The sequence below is a fragment of the Cebidichthys violaceus genome, unplaced genomic scaffold (genome assembly GCF_023349555.1).
Source record: "Cebidichthys violaceus isolate CVI_PGR_0920_01 unplaced genomic scaffold, fCebVio1.0.p SCAF_38, whole genome shotgun sequence".
Classification (NCBI taxonomy): domain Eukaryota; kingdom Metazoa; phylum Chordata; class Actinopteri; order Perciformes; family Stichaeidae; genus Cebidichthys; species Cebidichthys violaceus.
In genome coordinates this window covers 409,926-435,688 of record NW_027176572.1, presented here as the reverse complement: position 1 = coordinate 435,688, position 25,763 = coordinate 409,926, and the positions used below count along the sequence as shown (strand labels likewise).

Below are 25,763 nucleotides of genomic sequence, written 5' to 3'. Positions count from 1 at the left end.
AGACGTAAAGAAGACGAGATGTTTGGGCTCTTGCTCCAGCGAATAACCGTAAAGAGTTATTGACAGATGTGTTGGTGGCCAAATAGCACTCTGCTACTGTACTAGTATACTGCATATTATACTATATTATTGTTAGGGTTAGGGTTTTCACACGGGAGACACGTGGTCCAATCCATTCATAAACTTCAAACAGAACATTATTTACATTTGTTTTTAAAACGTCCCAAAGCAGAAGCACCTTCCTGTGGATTCTGGACTTTTTTTAATAAACAATAAATACAGATTGTTTTGTTGTTGTGAACGTTCACGGATGTAGAAGAAGTACGAGCATTTGAGCTGAGCGCTGTACTGAAAACAGTTGTCATTTAATCAACCAGATGTTGTCTGCGCTAGCTAACGTAAGGCTTCCATGAATTAGCTAAAGTACATAATTAAGGCCGTCCTAAATGTTACATGCTCAGCTTCTCATTAGATATTCGTCTTTAAAGCACCCGCTGAGGTTTAATTGAGACCAGCAGCTGGAGGCTGAAGCGACTGTTCGAGCTGCGGAGGGTGTTTTAGATGATGATTGTTTGTTTCATGGGGGGACCCTGATCCTCCCAACATGGAGGATCAGGGTCCTTTTAGTTTGGTCCCCTTACCTTCTGAACTCATGGTCTGATCAGCCGGGACAGCTCTCTGTGTGTGTGTGTGTGTGGTGTGTGTGTGTGTGTGTGTGTGTGTGTGTGTGTGTGTGTGTGTGTGTGTGTGTGTGTGTGTGTGAGGGGTTCACACAAGCTCCTCAGGCGTGACAGTTGACTACGACTTTAACAAAATGCTGCATTTTGAATCTGACTAAAGTGAGCCAGAACTAGCTTTGAATGAAAGCTAACATGTTTCCTGGTTTTCCTCCCTGTGTATTCTTAACCAGGACATTACCGTTATTAATGTGCAAAATGAAAGTGAAGCACTGGTGTGAAACAGTCCCACACACCAACAATCAGTTCACAAACTTACTCACAAACACAATCAATCACTCACTTTCTCCTCCTGGCACACACACACACACACACCACACACACACACACACACACACACAATTAGTTCAAAACAGACTCAATAGTTTCCTCTCACACACACACACACACACACACACACACTTCCTAAGACATAATCAATCTCTCAGGTGCCACTCGATCATGCATACACTCAATCACTCACCCGTACTCTCATTCTGATGCAGGACTTGTGCTGACAGCGCTGAGTTTACATCAGCCTCGCAGCTTTCATTGACAGTTAAATTGACTTCTTTTGATTAACGATTTGAAAGAGTCACAAAGGAAAATGGAAAAGACTGTGGATATCGTGTCCCGTCTCTTCAAGCTAATAGCAGCAGTGTTGTGAAGAAGAAGCTCATTAGGATGTCTTAATGAAACTCATTTTGATGAAATTAACTTTTCGGATTCAACTGTAAAAAAAAAAAAAAAGTCACTTTTTAAAGGACAAGGAAAACAAACTTTAATTTAAATGACTTGTTTTTAGATGAATTACCTCATTTTACATTGAACACAGTTGCTTCTTTCAGACATCTCGTGCAACCTTGTCTCCTGCAGAACTACGTTCTCATTCAACTGAACAGCTTTCTTTGAGTGTTTCCTCCCACATTGTTGGTTGCTCTTTTTCACATTTAATGTGGAACAACATCAAAATGGAAATTGAAACAAAACAAAACAAAAATGCCACAAAACAACTTTGTTATGTTCAGGCTACAAAAGCACTTGATTATTTCCAGGCAACGCAACTACTTTGTTATATTTAGGCAACATAATGATTAGGCAACAAAACTACGTGGTTATGTTTCGGCAACAAAAGTACTTTGCTATGTTTAGGTAACATAATTACTTAGTTATGTTTCAGCAACAAAACTACTTGATGATGTTTGGGCAACACAAAGTACTTAGTTATGTTCAGGCAACAAAACTACCTGGTTGTGTTAGGACAACAAAACTACTTGGTTGTGTTAGGGCAACACAACTACTTGGTTGTGTTAGGGCAACAAAACTACCTGGTTGGGTTAGGGCAACAAAACTACCTGGTTGGGTTAGGGCAACAAAACTACCTGGTTGTGTTAGGGCAACAAAACTACCTGGTTGTGTTAGGGCAACAAAACTACCTGGTTGTGTTAGGGCAACAAAACTACTTGGTTGTGTTAGGGCAACAAAACTACCTGGTTGTGTTAGGGCAACAAAACTACTTGGTTGTGTTAGGGCAACAAAACTACTTGGTTATGTTCAGGCAACATAATTGCTTGGTTATGTTCAGGCAACATAATTGCTTGGTTATGGTTGAGGCTTTGCTTTAAATCAGCTATCAGTTTCCGAGTGCGTCGCCTCCTCTGAGGCGTCAGACTCTCGTCATGAGACGGATCGGACTGAGTGATGTAATCACAACATTTGACTCTTTCATTCCTTCTAAAGAAAAGACAAAAACACAAGAGGAGGGATAATTGCTTTTGTCACATCCGCCGTTCTTGTGCCCTATTAATCAGGGAGGAGCGTCTGAGAGAGACAGTTGATGTCATTAATGCCGGGGTTTCATTCTGGAGACTCCTGGTGTCAGGAAGCATGTGTCCACAGAGATTGAAGAGGAGACAGAGAAGTGTCTGTCTTTCCTCATCTTTTCATCTTTTCTCCTCTTTCTCTCCCGTACTTTTTTCTCCTCCTCTTCCACCTTCGTCTCTCACTAGCCTTTTACTTCTTTTTCTTTTCTTTTCTTTTCGCTCTCTTTGCAGTCTTTCTTGATTTATCACTGTCAATTTGTTTCTCCTTCTCTGTCCTTCCTGGTCTTTCTCTTTTAATTTCCTGGACCCTACCACCGGGAACCACAGGGGACATTTTCTTATTTGTTTCAAATTCCTCCGAGGTCGATAAATCTCCATTCCCCAGGCCTTAGCACTCCGGGTCGGACAAGAGACGATTTTGTAATTTCAGTCATGTCGGTGGTCATTTGCAGGTACAATTTTGATTAGACCCATATTGACCTCATGTCACTTGATTATGAGCAGTGTGGGCTTATTAAATTATGAAGTGCTTCTCCGATAAACCTGGCAGGATGAAAATGTATTTTCTTTAATATATGCTCTACATGGCCAGAAGTATGCAGACAGCCCAAAAGAAAGACCTGGACACCAGAGTATTAGTACACCTATCTTCACTTCAACGTCTATAACTCATAGCTGTGTCCCATTCAATCTCAGACTTTAACTCAAGACATCCTGAATAAAACCGTTAATTTGACACACATACAGACGTGCGGTCTTTTCAAAATAAACTTCTGTCTTCACAGGAAACAACTCAGTTAGGTTTAGGCAACTAAACTGCTTGGTTAGGTTTGGGAATATCTTGTCGTTTTGGTTTAAATAACCAAAGAAGTGTGGTTACTGAAGTACGCAAGCTGTCATTTAGCAGTCTTTCAATCAGTTTTATTTTGGTATTTCCCTGCTCTCAAAGAACTTTCTTTATTTTGTTCTTGCGGATACAAGTTAGCCGGAATGAGCTTCCTTCGTAGGGTGGCTGAGAGACAGAGGCAGGAGCTCTCGGACTTACAAAGGAATGGGGAAAAACCATTTCTTCACGAAGCCGACTTTTTGTCTCGAGAGGGACAAACTCTTGCCACCAAGTAACAGGAAGTCTGTTGACTTAAACGGGGCTAGCTGCTGTAGCGGTAGCAACCGCCGCAGACCAAACGGACCACACTTTGGGACATTCACGGTAGCGTTCGTGGGCGTAACTTTCCGGCCGACCACCTTCAGACGTCTTGAAAGTGCACTTCTGCCTCCAGGTACTTATTTACCGCAGCGGCAATTTCTGTCTGCGGAGGTTTTAATGAGCACTCCTTGGTGCCGTGTCACCTTTTTGTTTTTTTAAACTTGCTAACATTTTTGAAGTTCACTGGAAGTGCATTTATTGTTTGGCATTCATAAATGGGAACAGAGGACCATTAAAGACAATTTTGTGAGCAGGAAAAGCCCCAGAAATCATCCGTCTTCCCTCTGTAATTGCTTCCAGCTAAATTGGTCTTCCCAATCATTACATTTACCGTACAATTTGCATGGTAATAGGCAGGCGTGTCACTCACTTCCGCGCAAATTCACCTCACGTTCGTCTCCTGTCGGGTTTTTTTTTTTTTTCCGCTCTCGCCGCCTACGCCACCCTTCTGTGAATTTCCATTAAGTTAAGGGAAAGAAGTCACCGGAAAGTCTCGCCGAGAACTTTCTTTCTGTGATTAAATGGACGGATAAAGACGCTGGATACCAGCAAACTTAGACATGTCTGATTCTTTTCTTTACAAAGACAATGAGACAGAAAACAAAGGGCTTCAACGTGACGAACGAATGGCAGCGCTTGTACCACAGTGTTGCATTTGCACTGTGTATTCTGATGCACTGAGGTTCATAACGGGCTGCGGAGCGCTGAATCACCGCTGTGTGCTGAGCTGAAGCGGCCCTCCTTGACCACTCACAGATTCTTTCATTGGTATACTTTTATTTATAGGGCTCTTATTGGTTTGCTGCCCTCTCACTTCTCATATTGTATTTTAAGTTCTCATAAAACTCAACATGCAAAAACCTATTTTTCCCGCATGATTTATTTGCGGATTTGTTCCCCAGAACTCGCACAGACTTTGAAAAGAAGGCTTCACTTTAAAAAACTATTAGAATTTAACCTAAAAATTTTGCCTTTGAGGTTGTCCAACTTAGAATGTTGCACCGCTCTTAAGGCTCTCATAGCCGCAGCAACTTTAGATTTGTCACACAAAAAAAACATAAAATGTTGCACTGCAATAATAAATCTCCTCTACCTTCAGATGGATCACGATCCCAGGAACCCAGCCTACATCGCCACTCAAGGCCCTCTGCCCTCCACCGTGGCTGATTTCTGGCAGGTAAAGACACACACACACACACACACACACACACACACACACACACACACTTGCATGAACAAAAAATCAATGCCTTCTCCTCTCTTAAACAAGAGTTAACCGATTTGTATTAGTGCCGTGAGCCACACGGGAGACCAGCTTGTTTTGTAGATGTCGTTATTAATCTCCCTTTTACCATCATGCTCACTGCCCTTCAACCCCTCTGCCACACACACACACACACACACACACACACACACAGAGAGTCCACAGTGGGACACATTGTTAATTCTGGGGACGACAAACACTTTTCCCACTGTCCCAAATGTTGAATTGGGTTTGAATCTGAGACCAGTGGATCGATAACTTATTCTGGCCAGTCACAGCGTATTTGTGTGTCCAGTGTGTGTGTGTGTGTGTGTGTGTGTGTGTGTGTGTGTGTGTGTGTGTGTGTGTGTGTGTGTGTGTTGGACGTAAAGGTCTCCTTGTCAAACAGGTCCCGTCCCTGCTTCGTTCCCAGTAGCTCCTGTTACCATCCAGGCTGGAAAAGAAGAGAAATAAATCTCAGGCTTCCCGTAGATTCACTGCTCAGCAGCTGCTAGTCGGCTTGAGTGAAACATAACAGACGGCTCATTTAAGACGTCCGCCCATTATCCGTATATTAGCCGTACCCATTTATCATCGAGGGTCGCGGGGGCGGCTGGGCGACGCCCTGGACGGCTTGCCGGTTAATCACAGGGCTTGACACTGATGACGGACAGCCCTCCATGCTGTCTTTTACACCTACGGGTTATTTCAGAGTCCTCAATAGACCTCACCTGCATGTGTTTGGACTGTGGGAGGAAACCCGCTCAAGAGGAAGCATGCACAACTCTCTACGCAGAAGGGACTCGAACCCAGAACCTCCTTGCTGCGCGGCGATCGACGCTCACCAACCGACGTCGCAAACGTGAAGGCGTCACGACATTATGATGAACCTTCTTCAGGCCTTTGCTGTAAACGCGTGCCTCAAAAAGTCAGGAATCCAGTAAACAGGCTTCAGCCCCGCTGCTCAAAAGATCATTAAAAGATGTCGTGTCAAAATTCCCAGAGCAGAACTCCCGGCTTCATCCCGGGTTCGTTAAACAGCCTCTCTGTGCCTCACATGCCTCGGCGCTCAGACTCCCATCCAGGCCTCTCTGGTTGTGTTGTGGCCAAGTCTACGCAGCATTACTGCGTCTCGTCAGCCTCCTTAATCAGACGTTATTACACCACATACATCACATCGCAGAGCGTGTTCCCCATCAGGATTCTGCTGACGTGCCCTCCGGCACAGTGCCAAAGGGACACAAACTGCAATGTCCAGCTGAGATAAGTTAATGCATGGACCAAGTGTGCCTTTAAGCCCCCCCTAAATCGTATAAAAGAGCAGACTGTGCAGTTCACTTTTTCTTTTCTTTTTTTTCCCGGATAAATAACAGTTTAAATTAAATTTGCATTTTAACAAACCCACAAAGTTTTAAAAGGAGGGAACTTGTCGTCCCAGCACCGGCGAGTTCTCACCCTGTCAGCTAAAGCAAATTAACACCATTTCTAAAAAAAAAAAAAGAAAGGAAAAGTGCACCGTCGCATCTTTACATCCACGAGACCAATCAGGGGAAGCAGAGGGGGGGGGGGGGATGAGCGGGAGTGTGCGGCAATTAACGAACGGTTAACTCTCCGGCAAGGTGTTTGCGCTGCTGACGGCAGGTGCGGCCATCTTGATAATCTTAGCGCGATGATGTGGCAGCGGTATTGTTTTATGGCTTCCATTAACGGCCTGTAACCCTCTGATCGTAGCCGAATGGATCTCGAGAGCCGGCCCACCCTCCGGCTGTGACAATATGAGTGCCAGCAGGAAAAATACGAGCGCGTGCCGAGTCTCACTGCGGGAGAGTGACCCGGTCGGGGGAGGAAACGGCCTTGGCAGCAATTACCTTTTTTTTTTCGTGCCGCAACGCTCGACTTGCTCGTAGTTTTCATACCAAAGCTTGAAGCGCAGTAAACAGGTCTCGAAGCGAGGACACGCATCAGAGTGTCGACGGCTTCGGATGAGAGCTTGTTCTAAATCGAGCTCTTAAGAACTTGGCTTGATATTTAGACAAACTTTGGACGTTTTGGACATCTTTTGGACGTCTGCAAGTATTTAAGAAAATCACTAATAGTGTCGGTTACTCTCGCTGTAATGGAACTTGTGAAAGCCACAATGAAAGTAAAAACAAAAAGGTTCCGGATGGTGACGTTGGTTCTGCGTCGAGGCGTTGACTGAGCGTGCGTTTTGTTTTTGCAGATGGTGTGGGAGAACGGCTGCGTGGTCATCGTCATGCTGACGCCTCTGGTCGAGAGCGGGGTGAAGCAATGCTACCACTACTGGCCCGACGAGGGATCCAACCTGTACCACATCTACGAGGTACAATGACTCAGCACCAGCAGAAGTGACTGTTAATGGGTTGGCTCTATGAAACATCTGTGTAAAGCTTTTTAAGGAGCTTCTTAAAGAGCTACATGTAGTTGGGCTCTGATTGGATCGTTCTGATGCTCCATATCTGTGGTAATTGGTCGATACCAGGCAAGAAGGGTACCAGAAAGAAAGGGTAGATTCCCCTAAATCACATGACATACAACACTTGATACTGACTGAAAGAATAAGATAAGAATCGGCTAAAATGTCCCGGCTTTTCTATGTGGACTTGAGAGGGTTAATAAAGTGTATAGTGTTGAGTTATCACTCTTAGCTGTACGTCTGAAGGTATTGGTTTTATTGAGACACATGCAACACGTCGTTTTATCTCAATTTAGTAAGCATGAATGTGATGTCTTGTAGATTTCGTACCAGTTGTGTTCATTGTCGTGTCCCTGCAGGTGAACCTGGTGTCCGAGCACATCTGGTGCGACGATTTCCTGGTTCGTAGCTTCTACCTGAAGAACATGCAGACCAACGAGACGCGAACCGTCACTCAGTTCCACTTCCTGACCTGGCTCAACCAGAACGTCCCGGAGACCAGCCGGACGCTCCTCGACTTCCGCAGGTAGGGAACTCCTTTACAGAAAACAACTGGAAAGATATTCTAGACTAAACTCAGACTTCTTTTGTTATTATCGCTGCTAACGTATCGCGCTGCTAACGTATCGCGCTGCTAACGTATCGCACTGCTAACGTATCGCACTGCTAACGTATCGCACTGCTAACGTATCGCACTGCTAGCGTATCGTGTTGCTAACGTATCGCGCTGCTAACGTATCGCGCCGCTAACTCCGCTGCTCATGGAGCCACCAAAGCTGCTCCCAACAAACCCAACGAGTACGAGCTGCTAGTGCAGCAACAACACTGTGATCCCTCACCGGCTCCCCGTCGCATATATAGACTGCCAATTTTTGCCAGGAACAAAGCGACCGGCTATTCGAGAGAGAGGCCTCCTCATCCGGAGTGTGCTTGAGACGGTAGATGCCACTCAACATATTTTTCTGTAGTCTAGTTTCTTTGAACTCCTTGTCATTTGAAGAACATAAAGTACTAAAGCCCGCTTTTAATGTCGATGGTAAACTTACTGGGGTTTTAGAAAGCCTTGAGGAAACTTCTGTCTTCTTGAAAGAGGCCTTTGGAGAAAAAAAACCCCAAAAAACTTTGATAACGAGTTTCATTTCCAAAGCGAGAAAAGTACTTTGTGTGATGTTTTCAAAGAAAAAGTATTTTTTACTCTGAAAGAGTCTCTGAGCTCACTTCGTGTTTTGCATTGGTAGAACAAAGCCCAGCCTTTATTCGTAAAGGAGTCGGCTCGTAGATGGACACAAAAAATAACAATAAGATGTGAGCTGGTACCTGAAAATGGGCCGTCCTTCCCCATGACGAGGGAGAGTTTTCTGAGTCTCGCCGACCTGTATCCGGCGAGATGAAAGGTGTCAAGTTCGTGAACCGAACGGAGAGTCTCGTTGGGTCCGGCGACCTCCGCGTACGTCTTTGTGATTCCTTGAGTTTCTTCTATTCAGTCACTCCTCATCGAGCACGAAGTCCACGCGAGTTCCACTGACCAACCTGGAGGTCCTGGAGGTCCCCCCCCCCTCATCTAAACCTTTGAGTCGCCTTAATATCTTCACGCCTCTCACTTCTCCAGGAGTTCTGAGAAATATCTATTTCCCCTCAAACGTCCCGGGCGTTTTTTTTCCCAGTCGATAACGGAGTAATTCGGGATGCATTGAGGGAACTCTGCCGGTCTGATCCTCTATCTCCGGCGGCCTTTTTTACGGCCGCTCCCCTCCTTCGACCTCTTTTAAACTGATATACTGTATTGCCTATTAGGTTTTCTCTGAGTCACTGTGGATTTTCTCGAGCGATAGACCCCAACAGTTTATATATATATATATATATATATATATATATATATATATATATAGAGAGAGAGAGAGAGAGAGAGAGAGAGAGAGAGAGAGAGAGAGAGAGAGAGAGCTCCGGTTGTTGCCGCGCTGCTGGCGCACATCAATTAGGTGAGCTATCGAGAGCGAGAGCTTGTGGTTGCGGCTATAAGAAGAAAAGGGGGTCTGGTGGGCGTCGCCGCCCTCCATCAGTTAGGAGATATTGCCTTTACTCACAGGGCGGCGGGGTCAGAACACAATGAAGAAGGCGCAGAGGGAGATATTTTTCACTTTTATTACGGCGAATATGGTACAATAACAACCTCCCTCTTCCCTTCTTTTTTTTTTGGTGTTTCCTATTTATTTTTTTACCTCGGTGGTTCGAGGAGGCCGGCTGACCTCTCCTTCTTAAATGCTTGTGTCGGCATGTTTTTTTTTAACCTCACTTACAACTGACTGACTGAGCCGAAGCATTGCTTACAACCCGCCCCCCCCCCCTCTGTCCTCCCCTCCTGTTTTACCAGCTAACTAGCGGTTGCCAGTGTCATTTTTGTGATGTTGCAGCTAGTAATATAAGCCCAGTTGCATAGTCACAAAAGTGATCATTGGAGACTGTGACTCTGCAACCAAGGGGCCTCAAGGACCCCCTCCCTCCTATCCTTATCCTCCCCCTTCCTCCCTTTCTTTTCCTTTCCTTCCTCTCTCTCCTCGCTGTGCCCGGTGATCTGCGATGACCTCTTGCCTTTTTTGCTTGCTCATGGTTTGCTTGACTGCCTACGATCTCCTCCTCCCCCTTCTCTCGTCATGCCTCCCTTCCTCTCTTGCTTTTGTCTTTCTCTCACCCGCCCTCTCTCTCTCTCTCTCTCTCTCTCTCTCTCTCTCTCGTGTCCCTCTGTCCGTCCCTCTTGATGTCTTTTGACTCCTGAGAATACATCTGCGCTAAGAAAAGGCTCTTCTCTCGGTTCGGGTCCACACTTGTCGGGTGTTTTTTGGCACCTGGAAAAGCTTTTCAAGGCTCGACAAGGTGGTGAGAACGAGAGAAGCAAAAGCTCAGCTGAAAGCCTGATACGGACACGGAAGCATTCTCTAACCTTCTCTGAGATCACTCATGTTAAATGTCCGTATAGCCGATCATACAATACCAACGTACGCTCATACAACGGTTCGTATGCGATGTCTAGATCAACGTCGTCGTCTCGTTCCTCACGAGATAACGAGCAGCGCTCTGCTGGATGAAAGATCGCCGTTCGTCATGATTTAGTCAGCAGGGCACGAGTAGAACACACAGTTCCCTGCGATGATTTCACCGGCCTATTTCGAAGCATCGATTCCAACACATCCTCTTCCGTTGTCATTTTGGTTTAGGGTAAACCCACGGCCGCTGTAGAGATCCATTAGATAGACTCGACACCTTCTCTTATCAGTTTGGCTGATAAGATGCTTCCTTAGCTCAACTCCATCTTGCGTCTAAATGAACGTCATGCTGTAGATGTTGCAAAATCAGTGAAACCGACTCCTAGGTTTAGGTTTATCTGGCCGTGTGTGGATCTCTCTTTATCAGTTTGTTCCCTCTTTGTATCCCTCTCTCTCTCTCTCTCTCTCTCTCTCTCTCTCTCTCTCTCTCTCCCTTTCTGTCTCTCTCCCTCTTCATCCACTCTATCGGTTTCTCTCTTTTGTCTCTCTCTCTTTCTCTCTCTCTGTCTGACTCTCTCCGTCAAGCTTGAATCTCTCTTGCGGGGCGTTTCCTCCGAGTCCCCCCCCTCCCCCTCTGTACACCCACCGCCGCCGGTTGGTGATATTTTCTGCCGGCTGTTTCCATGGTAACATCACTTTTAATTGTCTGCAGCGAGCTCTGACTTTTCAATTTTGGTGTGGTGGAGGATGAACGTGGGCGGAGGGTTTTATTTTTTTGTGTTCCTCTCTTGGCCTCAGGAAACAACCTGCTGCCAAAAAAAAAAAAAAAATGCATCTATTGTCAATTTAGTCGTTTGTTCTAGAAATTCCTACAAACAGCACATTGGTTTGTTCAGTGACGCTGTTCCATGTGGTTCAGGCATCAGGACTAGTTGCAGATTGTACTTTAATGTGTTGAATACGTGTGGTTTCTCCTCATTCAGTGCCAACCTCTGCCACAGCGTCTCGATCCTTGATCTGGATATTTTAGGATTCAATGCAGAAGCTCATTAGAAAAAAGAGAAAATGTCCAAAACAATTCATATCTCAGTGTTGATAAATGCATAAACAAATGAATGGAACCACAAATTTGTATTTTTATGGTTATTTTTTCATAGACGTCTTTTTGCAATCCGAGGAGTCGCCCCCTGATGGCCATTAGAAAGAAAACGCTGGCTTCACTTTTCTGGACCTTTCAACCACATCTCATGGTCTTCCTCAGTGGAAGGAGTGTGCTCATTACATGACCTAATGGACTACCTCATTAAAAACAAATGTCATTTAAATGTATCAGGTTTTTGAGATATTCTGCAGACAGTCTGGGGAACATTTTTTTGAAACATGGAAAATACGTTTACAAGGAAGGTCACAAATTTCTTTCCTCGACTGAGTGATGCATTATGGATTACCACACACACACACACACACACACTGTGCCTTTACATAATATGTTCCTGCTGAATATTGTTATTTGGAGTTATCACCATGAAATAGAATCAGGAATGGTCTCCAGCTGGGATCAAACTCACGGCTCTCTGCTTCTTGCTCAGAGAGGCACTGGATGTTTGTGTAGATCCGGAGGCTGCTGTGCATTTTGATGAACAATGTGTCGAGTTTTTACCAAAAAGAAATGTTTTTAAAAAGGGGGAGGTGCCATTCTCAACTCATACTTTGAGGCATCGCTCAGCGTCTTTACACTTGTATGAAAGACACATGAATGCAAATCCATCTCGTCTGCTGTTGAATATTAACATACAGCGATGGGATGGTTTTCATTCTTTCAAAACAATCATCTCGTGGTATTTGTGTTGATTGTGTTTCAGCTGTGCGACTTCAAGACCTGTCAATAGCAAAAATAAGACGTGAGCGCTGTAAGAAAAGAGAGCGTTTCTTCTTTTCGGGATACAGTTTGGAAGCAAGTTGTTTCCATCAAAAAAAAAAGTTTATATAAAGCTATAAAAACTGTTTTAATAAACTGTGAGCCGCTGGGACTGATTCTGTCGCTGCACCAAACAAGAAGGGAGAAAACAGGAAGGAAAATAATGACAGAAGGCCCAAAAAGCCAAAGACTCCACGGCCTTTGGTTTCACAATACCACTGTTATGATTGTAACCATTTATTTTTGTTAATTTCATCAAGGTGACGGTTGTTGTGCCAAATGTACGCTGCCGACCAGTTATGATACGCGGTGCATCTTTACAAAAAAAAAAATGTTCATGCTGTGTCTGTTGTGCAATCTTTGGTTCTTATTCTTAATAATTCACAAAATGTAGGGCTGAGAGAAAATGTACACTTTGGATGAACATTGTCAGCCCAGTCGCCAAGAGAAAGTGTTCACGTCGTAGGTGTCAGCAGACCTCAGAGCAAGTGATGCAGTGTATTGAGCAACTGATTGAGTTATTTCACTTACGACAGGTGGGCAGGAGACCGCTGTTCATGTCCTAAACCTAAAATAAACGGTGACGTAACGCTCATCACGTAATGTTATGCTTGTTCCGTAATGTTACGTAAGAAAGTCAACTAAAGCCGATTGGTATTTTACGTTGTTATGCTACGTTGTTAAGGTTGTGATGTTCATTGTGACGCTACGTTGTGGCGCTACGGCTACTTTGTTGCTACGTTGTTACGTTGCTTTGTTACGTTGCTTTGTTACGTTGCTTTGTTACGTTGTTACGCTACGTTGTTACGCTACGTTGTTACGCTACGTTGTTACGCTACGTTGTTACGCTACGTTGTTACGCTACGTTGTTACGCTACGTTGTTACGCTACGTTTTTTACGCTACGTTTTTTACGCTACGTTGTTACGCTACGTTGTTACGCTACGTTGTTACGCTACGTTGTTACGCTACGTTGTTACGTTACTTTGTTACGCTACGTTGTTACGCTACGTTGTTACGCTACGTTTTTTACGCTACATTGTTACGCTACATTGTTACGCTACGTTGTTACGCTACGTTGTTACGCTACGTTGTTATATTATTACATTATTATGCTGTTTTTTTCTAACCTTAACCAAGTAGTTTTGCCTAAACCTAGCCACAGTGTTACGTGACCGATATGAAACGTTTTTATGAATCGTATTTTTAATACGTAAAACACATAATTCACAGTATATTTGAACACGTCTCTAGACTGTTCAGACCTGCAGTGAAGCACCAATGCCAGTATTGTTTCTGGCGACTGGGTTGAAAGTTCTATACGCAGGTGAACTGTATGTTTCTATACAATACTATATACTCATATGTTAACATTAAAACCGTTTTTGGATGTTGTGCAACTATAACTTGATTTGAATCCTGGCAGTCTTAAGGGACATTTTAGCAGTGCTATGCATGCTGTTCTTTGTGGCAGATACATAATGTACTGACTGTGTGTATTTCTCTGTGATGTTTACACTGAGCTCTGTTTTTTTCTGTTCTGTGTATTTTACAGAAAAGTTAACAAGTGCTACCGGGGACGCTCGTGTCCTATCATAGTCCACTGCAGGCAAGTATACACAACAACTACAGCAATCTGTATTTCTTCTCTTTTCATCTCTTCGAATGGTCGACAAACATTTGTACGTGAGAAATTATCCCCAAAAGTTGTGATTTAATTGTGACAAACTGTCACACGGAGGAGAGAAACGTTCAACTGGAGGCAGTTTGGTGAGAGCGAGCGAGAGAGAGAGAGAGAGAGAGAGAGAGAGAGAGAGAGAGAGAGAGAGAGGGGTAAATAGACGTAAGCAGGTTCACAGCAATGATTGAATTTAGAGAGAAAAAATAACTTCCATAACAGATAGCGCTTATGGCCGCCTGCTCGCTCCTCCACTAAGTGATCTATTATTTAATATGGTGTAACGGCTCTTCCAGGATCATGAAATCGTGCTTTTTTCCTCGACTAAATTGCTTCACCAGCGTACGAAACTCGTCTTTATGGAGCAGCTGGATCATCCTGAGCATTCTGACGAGTAACAGAACATGTTTAGAAACATAGTGAGACGTTAGAGGTTACTGGAATAGAACCAACACACACACACACACACACACACTTAATCCTGGCGGTCCGAACAGTTCGTTGCCGTTTATTCACCATCCTCCCTCTTCCCGTGTTGCCTGTGAAGAGTCTTGAACTTCAGGAATAACATGAATTCCTCACTCGAGCTGAAGTATTTCCAACCTGCATGCAGGAGTCTTCGTCTCAGTCCGCGTTGGTCTGCAGACTTTCACTTTCAAGCGACTTTTTGTCAGAGCCGGCGGTGTGAACGGCCATTTAAACCCCTGATGTACACAGACAGCAGCAGATGCAGAAGATCTGTAATCACACAGCCTTTCAGAGAACTTCTCTGTCTTTGGCTTCCTGTCTCTCCATCGCTCTCAGTCTCTCATTTTAAATAGAGTGAGAGAAGGCAGCAGACATCTTGACGTGTTTACTCACAGCCCTCAGGCTTCACACACACCTCACACACACACACACACACCACATATCTTTGATCGCCTTGTAATGATGCTGGCGAGGTGCAGCGATACGACAGATCTAATCACGCTGTAATAACCTGTACACACACACACACACATGGACACACACAAACTACCTGAGATCAGAGTGATAGTATCTGTATAGAACACACACACACACACACACACACACACACACACACACACACACACATACTGAACCAGCGCTGGTGCTGCTCAATTACTGCCACCGGGTTTGTTGGAATATACAGTTGTGTGTGTGTGTGTGTGTGTGTGTGTGTGTGTGTGTGTGTGTGTGTGTGTGTGTGGGCTTGCAGAAAATAACCAAGGCTCTATTGAAAATGAAATATTCAGGAAGTATGGATGCATGCCAGCTACCACACACACACACACACACACACACACTTGAGTTTGCTGGATTACACAGCAGCCCATGAAATAGACTGGTCGGGGTGCAGACATCAATTTTCCACACTTGAAATAAATCTAGGATACAGAATATTCCCTCCACATACATTACTTTTTTATTTTTTTGTGTGTGATCAATTCACACGTCAGTATATCTTTATCAGACTCTTTGTTCACGTTGTGCGTAACAGGGTTGAGTTGCGCTTATTATTTATAAAACAACAGCAAAATACTAGTCTGTAAATGTTGTATGTCCAGGGCTTTTATTGTGAAAGGTAAGAGCGGCCTTTGTCCAGGGTTAAGGGGCAATAAAGTTGCCGCCTTGGTTCGAACTACGGAGCCTCAGTGCAGTCAGACCTCCGCCCGTTTCTCACTACGTGATTCGTTCATGCTTTTTATTATTTAGTTGCTTTTTTTGCTGCATGATATTCGGGTTCCGTGTGACGGCGCTCATGACAAATACAACAGTTTGAAAAAAAACAAGAAGGCGTGAAGGCCTTAATAAGGTTTTTATGCGCAGAAATCTGTTACTGCTTTTTGTCATTCCTTATTTTTAGAACAGAAGAACTCGCGTTTACATCCGTGTCAAATCAAACAGAAATGTGGCGCCGCTGTTAAACAGGTTTATATTCTGATGTTAATTCCTGACCCAAATAAAAAACCAGCTTCTACCTTTCTGTTCCTCCTTTGAAGTCCTTTATCCCCCTTGAAATAGCATTAAAAGACTCATAAACCTCGACTTGCTCACCTGCTGAACACCGCAGTCAGGCTGCGTCTGATTTTCTGGGAGGAAATCTGAAACTAACTGTCGGTCTGATGGTGTCACAGTAAACAGCAGCTGAGTTTTTTGTTTGCTGTTTATTTTATTTCTTCCAAATACTTCATAAAAATATATCCAGGGAACATGAAAGTTAATAGTGACTTAGCATTTTTATATGCCCTGTAAAACGACAAGAGTTTAAGATCCCGTTAAGATCGTTTTATTTTGAAAGTAAAGGACAGATTTAACCTGCAGACTAAATGGAAGCACAGACTGAACATTTACATTTTATGACATTTTATTAGTTTGTGAATCGAGTCCACCGAAAGAAACTACAGCAGATTAAATGTTGCTGCTTCAAGTCTCAACATTTCATCCATTTCTCATGTTGGTTTTTACGACCTTTCTTTTGAAAATCACAATTTGTGAAACTAAAAAACTTTATTATCATGAAAAGAAAGAAATGAGCGATATTAAAAAAAAATAGCTGCGTTGTGTAAAATAAGAATGTAACACATTAATAAATGACAAGTAATAATCTGACAAACTGTTTCATCTCAATAATTAATATTTCTGTCTCTCTCTGTTTCTCTCTCTGTCTGTCTCTCTCTGTCTCTCTCTCTCCTCCCACCTCCATTCTGTGTCTTGGTCTCTCGCCCGACCTGAGCAGTGACGGTGCTGGAAGAAGTGGGACGTACGTCCTGATCGACATGGTCCTCAACAAGATGGCTAAAGGTGGGTGTTGTGTTTTTATTCATGTTTTTCCCTCGATCCTTCCTCAATGCGTTTACCCCCCCCCCCCCCTCCTTAGAAAAAAATGACCAATATCATTAACACCGATTGAAAATGCAGGTTTGTTATCTCAGACGATGCCTCTTTCTGCCATGACGTTAAAACACAACGACTCTAAAGAGGAAAGAGACAAAGGAAGGGAAGGAGGAGAGCTGGAGTAGCCGGTGGAAGAAGTTTCTTTCAATGAAACAGAGTTGACCGTGAACACTTGATCTGAAGCGTCAGCGGGACTCATTGTGATGATTAGAGCGTGATGTAATAAACACAGCGCGGTGATCATGAAGGGGACTGAATATTTCATGGGGCAGCGGCAGCTTGTGACGTTAAATTAAAAGGGCTTTGATGTGATTTAAATGTGTACGGACGAGCCTTCCTCAGAGACGCTGTACGTATTCAAACCCTTCTCTGGAGCGCAGGGTCTCTGTGCACGCTGCAGGGTTCTTTTGGCTGGTGGAATATGTTCTTATTCAGTTAGCTAGTAGCTCGTGTTATACGTCACGTTAATGGCTACTTTTGTTCATACATCCACTAAAGTAAAACGCTTCATTTCTGAAGTTATTTCTAAATTCTTAGTAAAGTAAAGATAGAATCTGATGTCCTAACTCACAGCGGTTTTTCACAGATGTTACACGTGTGTGTGTGTGTGTGTGTGTGTGTGTGTGTCCGCATATCTTTTTGTTTCTTTGTGTGCTGGTGTGTGTGTGTGTGTGTGTGTGTGTGTGTGTGTGAAGTGTCCCATGGTGGTGCTGCTGCTGTAGCAGAACGAGCTCCTGGGTCTTTTAATTCCAGATCAAAGGGTCAGTCGGGCATCGAGGGCCCCTTCTCAGCACCCAGGGGCCGGGGGGGGGGAGAAGGGCGGGGCTGGGTGGGAGTTGGTGTGTGTGTGAGTGAGTGTGTGTGTGTGTGTGTGTGTGTGTGTGTGTGTGTGTGTGTGTGTGTGTGTGTGTGTGTGTGTGTCCTGAATCCCAAATTCACTCAAACAGAAAAGTTCTCACCATCCCTTTTTTCGTTGCCATCCAGCTCAGCTCCAAAAACTCAGCATCTGTCTGGAACGAATGTTAATGTCTGGTGTCCGTTCTGTTTCATTCTACCGCAACAACAACAACACAATCCAACCACTCTGGAGCATCACCAGGACTCGGTTTGATCTGTGGCTTCACATGAGGATCTTTTATGTTCGGTGGCTCATCTCGAACCCCGTTATGAACCTTCATGGTGCGCTCTGACGTGCAGAGAGCTGCAGGGAGGATGCATCTCTGCAGGACAACAGGAAGTTAGCGTCTCACCGGTTCCCTCGACGAAAGACGAGATTCTTCTTCTGCTAACGTTGGGCTCTAAAGGAACTCCACCGCGGTCACGTGACGTCTCCGCCACTGAGCTAAAGGACGACTCGTGTTCTGGTGAGGACGTTTAGGTGGCCTTCTAAATCCACCAGCGGGGCGTTCACTGACCTATTTTATATCGTAGGACAAATCGATAAAATCTCTTCGGCTTGTGTTAAACACAGACCTTATTTTTAACCAAAAAAAAAAACCCCACATTGACTTCCAAGACGAGGGAACAGGAAGTGCAAATAATGCTGACTCATTTCTCAGGTTATGAGATCCTGCGGCGCTCTATAAATACACAGATTGACTCTCTTTGTCAGTAAAGGAATCAGAGATCTGTGTGTGTGTGTGTGTGTGTGTGTGTGTGTGTGTGAGGTTTATCGTGAGCATCAGAGGTGGATTTCAGCACCTAGAATCTCTGCTAGGAGAAACTTTTCATGGAGACGAAAAACCAGAGCGTTTTGTCAGCTCGCTCCGGTTTATTCTAGTTTATCTAATTACCTTTGAGGAGTTTTCTTTTTTCCGTGAACCTCGAGGCGTCGTGGAATCGGCTGAAGCTCACACGGGAACATGTGATCCTGCTGGTGAAAACATGAAAATCACCCCAAAACAGAGTCGCGAGGCTTCGGGAGCTGTGCGTTTTCTTTGCTTTTCTTTATTTATGATGCTCAGGAAAGTGAGGATGATGATGAAGATCAAGTCATTCTGTACATATTTGAGCGAAACATACTGTACTTGATACTTAGTCATTCTACTCCTCCAAAGGGAAATGTTGTACTTTTTACTTTCGTCAGCGGTAGTTTATTTAAAGTTTAAAGATTAGATTTGATAGAAGTTTTGCATTTTGCTCGTTTTTTTCCTCAGCTTTAAGGGATCTGTTTATATTAATTATAATTATATTATATTTATGTTTATGCAAACATGCAAAACATGATGTCAACCAATCACCATCGATATTGATTCTAGCTGCAGAGGAAGTTGGGCTTCAACAGCCCAAATATAATACTTTATGACACAGCGTATGTGTTGTGTGTCTTTGTGGTTGTTTTGCTTGTCTTTGTGGCCCCGGGGCCCAACAGGTTCGGGGGCCCCTGGGCCAGAGTTTCTGCCTGCTCTCCATTAGGCCCTGACGACATCAACATTTCTCTCACGCTGAAGCTCCTCCCACAGCTCTCATAGGCTCAGTTTTATTCAAGAATAAATACGTCTTCTTCTGGTTTAAAAATACAGGTTGGCGTCTCGTGATTAGCGCAAAACAAACAATTAAAATGTCCTCGGTTTGCGTAGTCTTTCATGAGTTGGTCTCATGTAGAATTACAGCTCTGTGAGTAAATATAAGCTTCATCAAATCTCCTCGGCTGCTCTCGCATTTTGGAGGTTTTTTTTGTCTGTCCTGAGAAGCGAGAGGCCCCCAGGTTTCCTCCATCCTGATCAAAGACACTCCTCTCCTCCTCCTCCTCCTCCTCCTCTTCCCTCTGAGACACAACATCCCTCCCCCCATTCTCTCTCTCTCTCTCTCTCTCTCTCTCTCTCTCTCTCTCTCTCTCTCTGAATTCGTCCCAGAGTTATGTCGGTGTTTCCCGGAGGTTGAGGAGGTGTTGCTGTGGTTCTCACGTTTTGATTTCCCTTCTTCTTCTTCTTCTTTAGTTTTTTTTCCAAAAGGCTCCCTCCCTCCCCTCTTCTCTCTCTCTCTCTCTCTCTCTCTCTCTCTCTCTCTCCCCACCACCCGCCACTCTTCCCTTCATCTTAAGAATGGAATGAAACCCATCGAGAGCTTTTCAGCATCTCTGCGTTTCTTTTCGCTCTTTTTTTTTTGGGTTTTCTTTTCCCAGGTCCAGCTTCTGAGCTCTTTCCTCGGCTCCAGTTTTTTTTCGCGGCCTCTCCTCAAGGGCCTCCTTCTCCTCTTCTATAGCCCCCCCCCCCCATCCTCCTCGGTCCTCCTCCTCGACCTCCACCCCGAAGCGAGGGTCTTACAGAGAAGGGAAGTTAAAAAACGAGGCCGGGTTTTTATACCGTTCCACGCCCTCCCCGTCTTCTTCAAGGGAGACTTTTGAAAAGAGGGAAAGAATTTTTTTTTAATACCGTCCATGTTGAGGTTTATCAGAACCTGCACAATACCCCTCGGCTTGTTAAAAGCCCCCCCCACACACACACACACACACACACACACACACACACACACTGCGTGTTGCAGCGTTTCTAGAAGTCTTTTGTGTTGTAAAAAGAGAAAACCTGTGAGACAGAATGAGAACATGGTGTGAATGAGCAGCTCTGCCTCCATTCACTCTCCTCCTCCTGCAGGAGAGACGCAGAGATGGTACTCTGTGTGTCGCTATGACAACGAGGCAACGAGAAGTCGCTTCTGTTTCCTCAGAGTGTGGATAGAGGAGAGACAACAAATTAAATGTGTTTCTTTCTCTTGTTTTTTGTGAATGTAACTGCCCCCCCCTCTCTCTCGCCCTCTCTCTCTCTGTCTCTCGTTCTCTCTCTCTGTCTCTCTCTCTCGCCCTCTCTCTCTCTCTCTTGCCCTCTCTCTCTCTCTCTCTGTCTCTGTCTCTCGCTCTCTGTCTCTCTCTCTCGCCCTCTCTCTGTCTCTCTCGCCCTCTCTCTCTCTCTCTTGCCCTCTCTCTCGCTCTCTCTCTCTGTCTCTCTCTCGCCCTCTCTCTCTCTCTCTTGCCCTCTCTCTCGCTCTCTCTCTCTGTCTCTCTCTCGCCCTCTCTCTCTCTGTCTCTCTCTCTCTGTCTCTCTCTCTTGCCCTCTCTCTTGCCCTCTCTCTCTCGCCCTCTCTCTCTCTCGCGCCCTCTCTCTCTCTCTCGCCCTCTCTCAGTAAACCTCACCTCAGTAAACATTGTAAACATGAGTTTATGGTCTCAATCTCTAGTTTACAGTCTTCTTCAATACAGCATGATGTTCATTTAGTACATTATGCTCCATTTAGAGTCAAACAGACCATAAAGCAGGGGATGCTTTAGGGGCGGGGCTTACTGTGATTGACAGGTCTCTACCACAACGTTGTCCGTGTTTTCGTCTTACGACGTTAACCCCTTCACAGAGTGTTTCCACCTTTTTGGTCACCTGAGAATGTCGTATTCCTTGCTGGTTGTACTCAACCTTCTCATGTCACTTCAGGTTCCAAAACAAACCAAGATGGCGTCAGCTAAAAATACAGAATTTGATGCAGATACATCGTCTGTGTTTGTCATATATCACAGTGTCTGATGATAATCAGCTGCGGGGCGTCTTGCCAGTCTGGCACGCCGACAGGCTGACTGGCGACTAAACTGAGACACACACACACACACACACACACACACACACACACACACAGGTTTTGGCAGGGGCTGACAGAGCTCTGGTGGGCATCCTTCACGAGCTCAAAGGCTTCAGGACGACTATCAAAAGGCCGACGAGGATCGGCTCAGTTTCCTTTAGAATGAAACACCAACGGACATGTGGGCCTGTGATTCCTCCAACAGCTTATCTCCCTCTCTTTATCTTTTTATTTTCATCCCGACTACAAAACACCTCGCTGTGTGTGTGTGTGTGTGTGTGTGTGTGTGTGTGTGTGTGTGTGTGTGTGTGTGTGCGCAAAAGAGGATGAATGTAATCGCCTTTTTGCCGCTCTAAAGGGAGAGGGTATAAAAACAGCAGATTGACAGATGTTAGCTGGATTATCGTCGGGGCGCTTTGAACACGATCCTACAACAGTTCTTATATCTGTGTGTGTTTCTGTTTGTGTGTGTGTGTGTGTGTGTGTGTGTGTGTGTGTGTGTGTGTGTGTGTGTGACAGGTGCCAAGGAGATTGATATTGCAGCGACTCTGGAGCACCTGCGGGATCAGAGGCCCGGAATGGTTCAGACCAAGGTAAGACACACACACACACACACACACACACACACTCACACACACACACACATACACACACACACACACACACACACACACACACACACACACACTCACACACACACACGAATCTGAACAGAAAGGAGTTTGTGGCAGGGAGGCCGATATATGATACACTGCAAAAAACACAACTTATTACTCATTTAAAAAGGCGTTGTCTGTAGGCATATTGGAAGTGTTTATGCTAAGCTAAGCTAATCCACTGTCGCGCCACAGTGCATGTAAGTGATCTAGCTCTCTGTGACATCGGCCCGTTATAAACACTGTTACCCATCTGTGACGTCATGTCTGTTATATGTGGGTTCACTGCGCTAAAGGCTAATGTGGCTAATGTCAGGCGGCATAATCGTTGTGAGATTGAGATTTTATTTTGGAGGGGGGAGGAACTCAGTCCTCCGCATCACGCAAGATCAATCGATCTGTGAGAAGTAATTGAACGGGGATTACAGTCGGGTCTGCTCGGATCACAGAGGGGGGTGTAGAGAATTCAAATGGGGGGGGGAGAGATAATCCATGCTAAAACCTGCTCCCAGGGTTTCACTGTCAGACGTCCTGAGGCAGACTTCAGAGTTTTACAAGTTTGTGAAATGGAAATAGAGTTTATATGAAGAGTGAAGAAAAGGAGGAGGCCGCAAAAACAACAGCCAGAGTCATTCTTTGGTCTGGAAGCTTCAATTACCGGCTGATCTGTGAACATAATTAGGAAAGGAAAGCCGAGGCGTGTGTGTGTGTGTGTGTGTGTGTGTGTGTGTGTGTGTGTGTGTGTGAAACATCGGCGGTATCGATCCAGGCTTTATTAAACCATGAATCCTCAGCAGAAGGTCGATTCCCCTCGTGGTCACGAGTCCCGGCCTCGACGCTCGGATTTCATTTCCTAGATTTTCGATGAGTGAAGATGTCGTTTTGAGCCCTTTTATCTTCCTCTATCCTGCAAATGATGCAGTATGACTTCTAAATATTTCAATATATATATATATATATATATATATATATATATATATATATAATAATAAACACGTGTGTTTCACTACTTTTCCCTCCCTCTCATCTTCTTTCCCTTTTTTCTCCGTCTTCCTGCAGGATCAGTTTGAGTTTGCGTTGACGGCCGTCGCCGAGGAGGTGAACGCCATTCTGAAAGCTCTCCCGCAGTAGGAGTCAGTAGCGCCTCCTTCTGATGGACCTCCTTCCTCCTCTGCTTCTGCCTCATTTAGAGGACGATCGTTTGTCCTTCTCCCCATCCTCTGTTCGCTTCCTTGTTTCCCCGTCTCCTCTTTGTCCTCTCTCGTTTCAACCACCCTGTCCTCTCCCTTCATTCCCTCGTGTCTCCTCTCCCCTTCCCTCCTTCTTTCCTCTCTCCTCTTCTCCGTCCATCTTAGTAAACATTGTGTTTCGGGAAACCGTTGAACCAATCCTGTACATAGATAGACCTTCCTCCTATTGTAACGACCCACGCAGCCCGTTTTCCAAAGTGACATTTAAAAACTGTCCTTTTTGTTTTTTTTCTGTAGTATATTTATCACAGTTTCTGTTTGATTTGGTCTCTGTTATGAGTGTCTGTATCACTACTTGTGTCTGATTTTTAGAGCCATGCTTTCTGATATGTTATAGGTGCAACTCGTCAATTTATTTCTCTCAAGAGTCGGTGATTAAAAGCTGCTGATAGGGCGTTGTTTCGTTGTATTAAACATCTGCAATTTTCCACTTATTGTGAGAGAAAATAAAACACACACACACACGCCGGTACTGGATGTGAGGTGAAATGACATGGATATATATAAATAAATATATATATATATATATATTTATATATTTATTTATTTCAATTTTCCAGTAGAAGCAATATTGTGTTTCTTCATCCTCTCGTGGACGACCAGTGAGCGTGGGCTTCGTCGGTGAAGTTGCGCTCGTGTCTTAGTGAAGTTGCAGCAGATGTGTCCCGCCTCGTTGAAACTGGGCCGGTGTGCGACGCTTCATTTTCAACACGGCCTCATTGCAGCGGATCGGCCTGTGGGCTGAAGGCCGGCAGGAAGCTACCTCCAGTCCAGAGGTTCCTGAGAATCTTCTAATCGGTTCAACCAGTCGGTATCGATCTGATCGCTGGAATGAAGCCGTGATGAAATGCGGCGGTTCCTCCCGGAGTCTTGCTTCTGAATAGCAGTTCTTCTATGTAGCATTAATGGATGATTTGTACCTGTACAGTAGCTGAACCTGTATTTGCATTTAAGACTAGTTTGCGGTGACACTCGTCAGCTGGTTTTCCCAAAAAAGCGTCTTTGTTCTGTTCTGTAAATAAAAAGGAACTCAACGGTGATTGTTTTTTTGCATGTTTCAGCCCATTTACTTCAAACCACTCGTACTTTAAATCGCTGCTAATCGTCCTCCTGTGCTCCTCATATTCCAGGCAGCCATTTACTTCCATTCATAAATGTCAAGGTTGAAAATATATTAGATTCATTATTGTTAGAATATAAAAAGAAATCTTAAACCTGAACCAGAATTTAAACTCTAATCATATGTAGCAGGTTTAAAGAGTCTGCTCATAATGTATGGGAATGAATGGAAGCCAATGGCTGCCTAGAAAGCAGACAACATCGATTAAAAATATACTTTCTTTGACTACGGTCTCTATCCATTGGTGCTCTCATTGAAGGTTAACCCTAACCCTTTCGAACGCGAAGCATCAGCCCAGAGATCGCTTCGGTTTTTACCCATAAACCCCTGCGTGTTGCGGGCCAAGAGAACTATTGCTGCTCATAGAACCATTAGGTTCTGGGATAAGTGAAGAGAATTCAAAACTGAACTCCTACCCCGCTGAGCGCTGAACACGTCCCGTCGTCTAACAGATGCCTTTTGGGAAATCAGCTCGTAGTTTTGTGTAAAATCAACTTAATTTCACTACTTTCAACAATTCTACCCATCAAATTCTGGTTTTATTTGATCCGAATCTCATTTGAATCTCCGGCGATATGGCTTGCACTCTGCTACTAGTGCACGGCTTCTTTCATTCAGCGAATGAGCGCGCTCTACTTTACCCGCGGCCTCGAGGCGATCTTAGCAAAAAGCCTTCGAGCAAACAAACAAATGTTCACTTCAACGGCATTAGCGCATCGCACGACGAGCTGCGAGGACCTCGACCGGATCCTCACCTCTGGACTGTGCCGATCGTGGGTTAGAGCGAGCTGAAAGTTGACGCAGCATCCGATGCTGATGCAACACTGCAGCAAGCTGGTGTCATGTTGTCGGAATCGAGACAGAACTGGGTATTTTTTTTTTTTTTTTTTGTGCAGTGAAGATGCTCAGGAGGTCTTATTCCACCCATGCTGTTCCATCTTTCACACACTGGTCTGCTGCATCAACACTCTGTACATAAACCCCCAAAAAAGATATTTTTGTTCTATTGGTGTAAACAAATTGTGAATAAAGTCTAATTGTCGATGCGGTATTGTAACGCAATCCTGACTCCTTAGTTGTTGTTTTTTTTCCCTCTCCGTCTTACCACACTTTATACAACTTGAGCTCGGGACATAAGTGCGCGCAATCATTCGTAGCATCCGGGTGGGAGTCCAAACATCTGTTCTGTGGAGCACCGAACGCTCGGCACGTGATACGGAACGCCGTCCTGCGGCAGACGGCGGGTGGAGCTCGACTTTTCACCGAGTCTTTATCAT

At 44.7% G+C, this 25,763-nt stretch overlaps 1 protein-coding gene across 1 annotated transcript in view; it reads left to right on the top strand.

Annotated features, from left to right (window-relative positions):
* LOC137884322 (receptor-type tyrosine-protein phosphatase N2-like) overlaps positions 1-25,554 on the top strand; it is a 161,262-nt gene extending 135,708 nt beyond the window's left edge. Inside the window, exons 17-23 of the mRNA XM_068726070.1 lie at positions 4,842-4,923; positions 7,211-7,330; positions 7,783-7,949; positions 13,877-13,930; positions 16,740-16,804; positions 21,980-22,053; positions 23,176-25,554. Of these exons, the coding sequence (XP_068582171.1) occupies positions 4,842-4,923; positions 7,211-7,330; positions 7,783-7,949; positions 13,877-13,930; positions 16,740-16,804; positions 21,980-22,053; positions 23,176-23,247 (634 nt within the window). The 3' untranslated portion in view covers positions 23,248-25,554. The remainder of the gene's footprint in view (positions 1-4,841; positions 4,924-7,210; positions 7,331-7,782; positions 7,950-13,876; positions 13,931-16,739; positions 16,805-21,979; positions 22,054-23,175) is intronic.
* Positions 25,555-25,763: the final 209 nt, after the last annotated feature.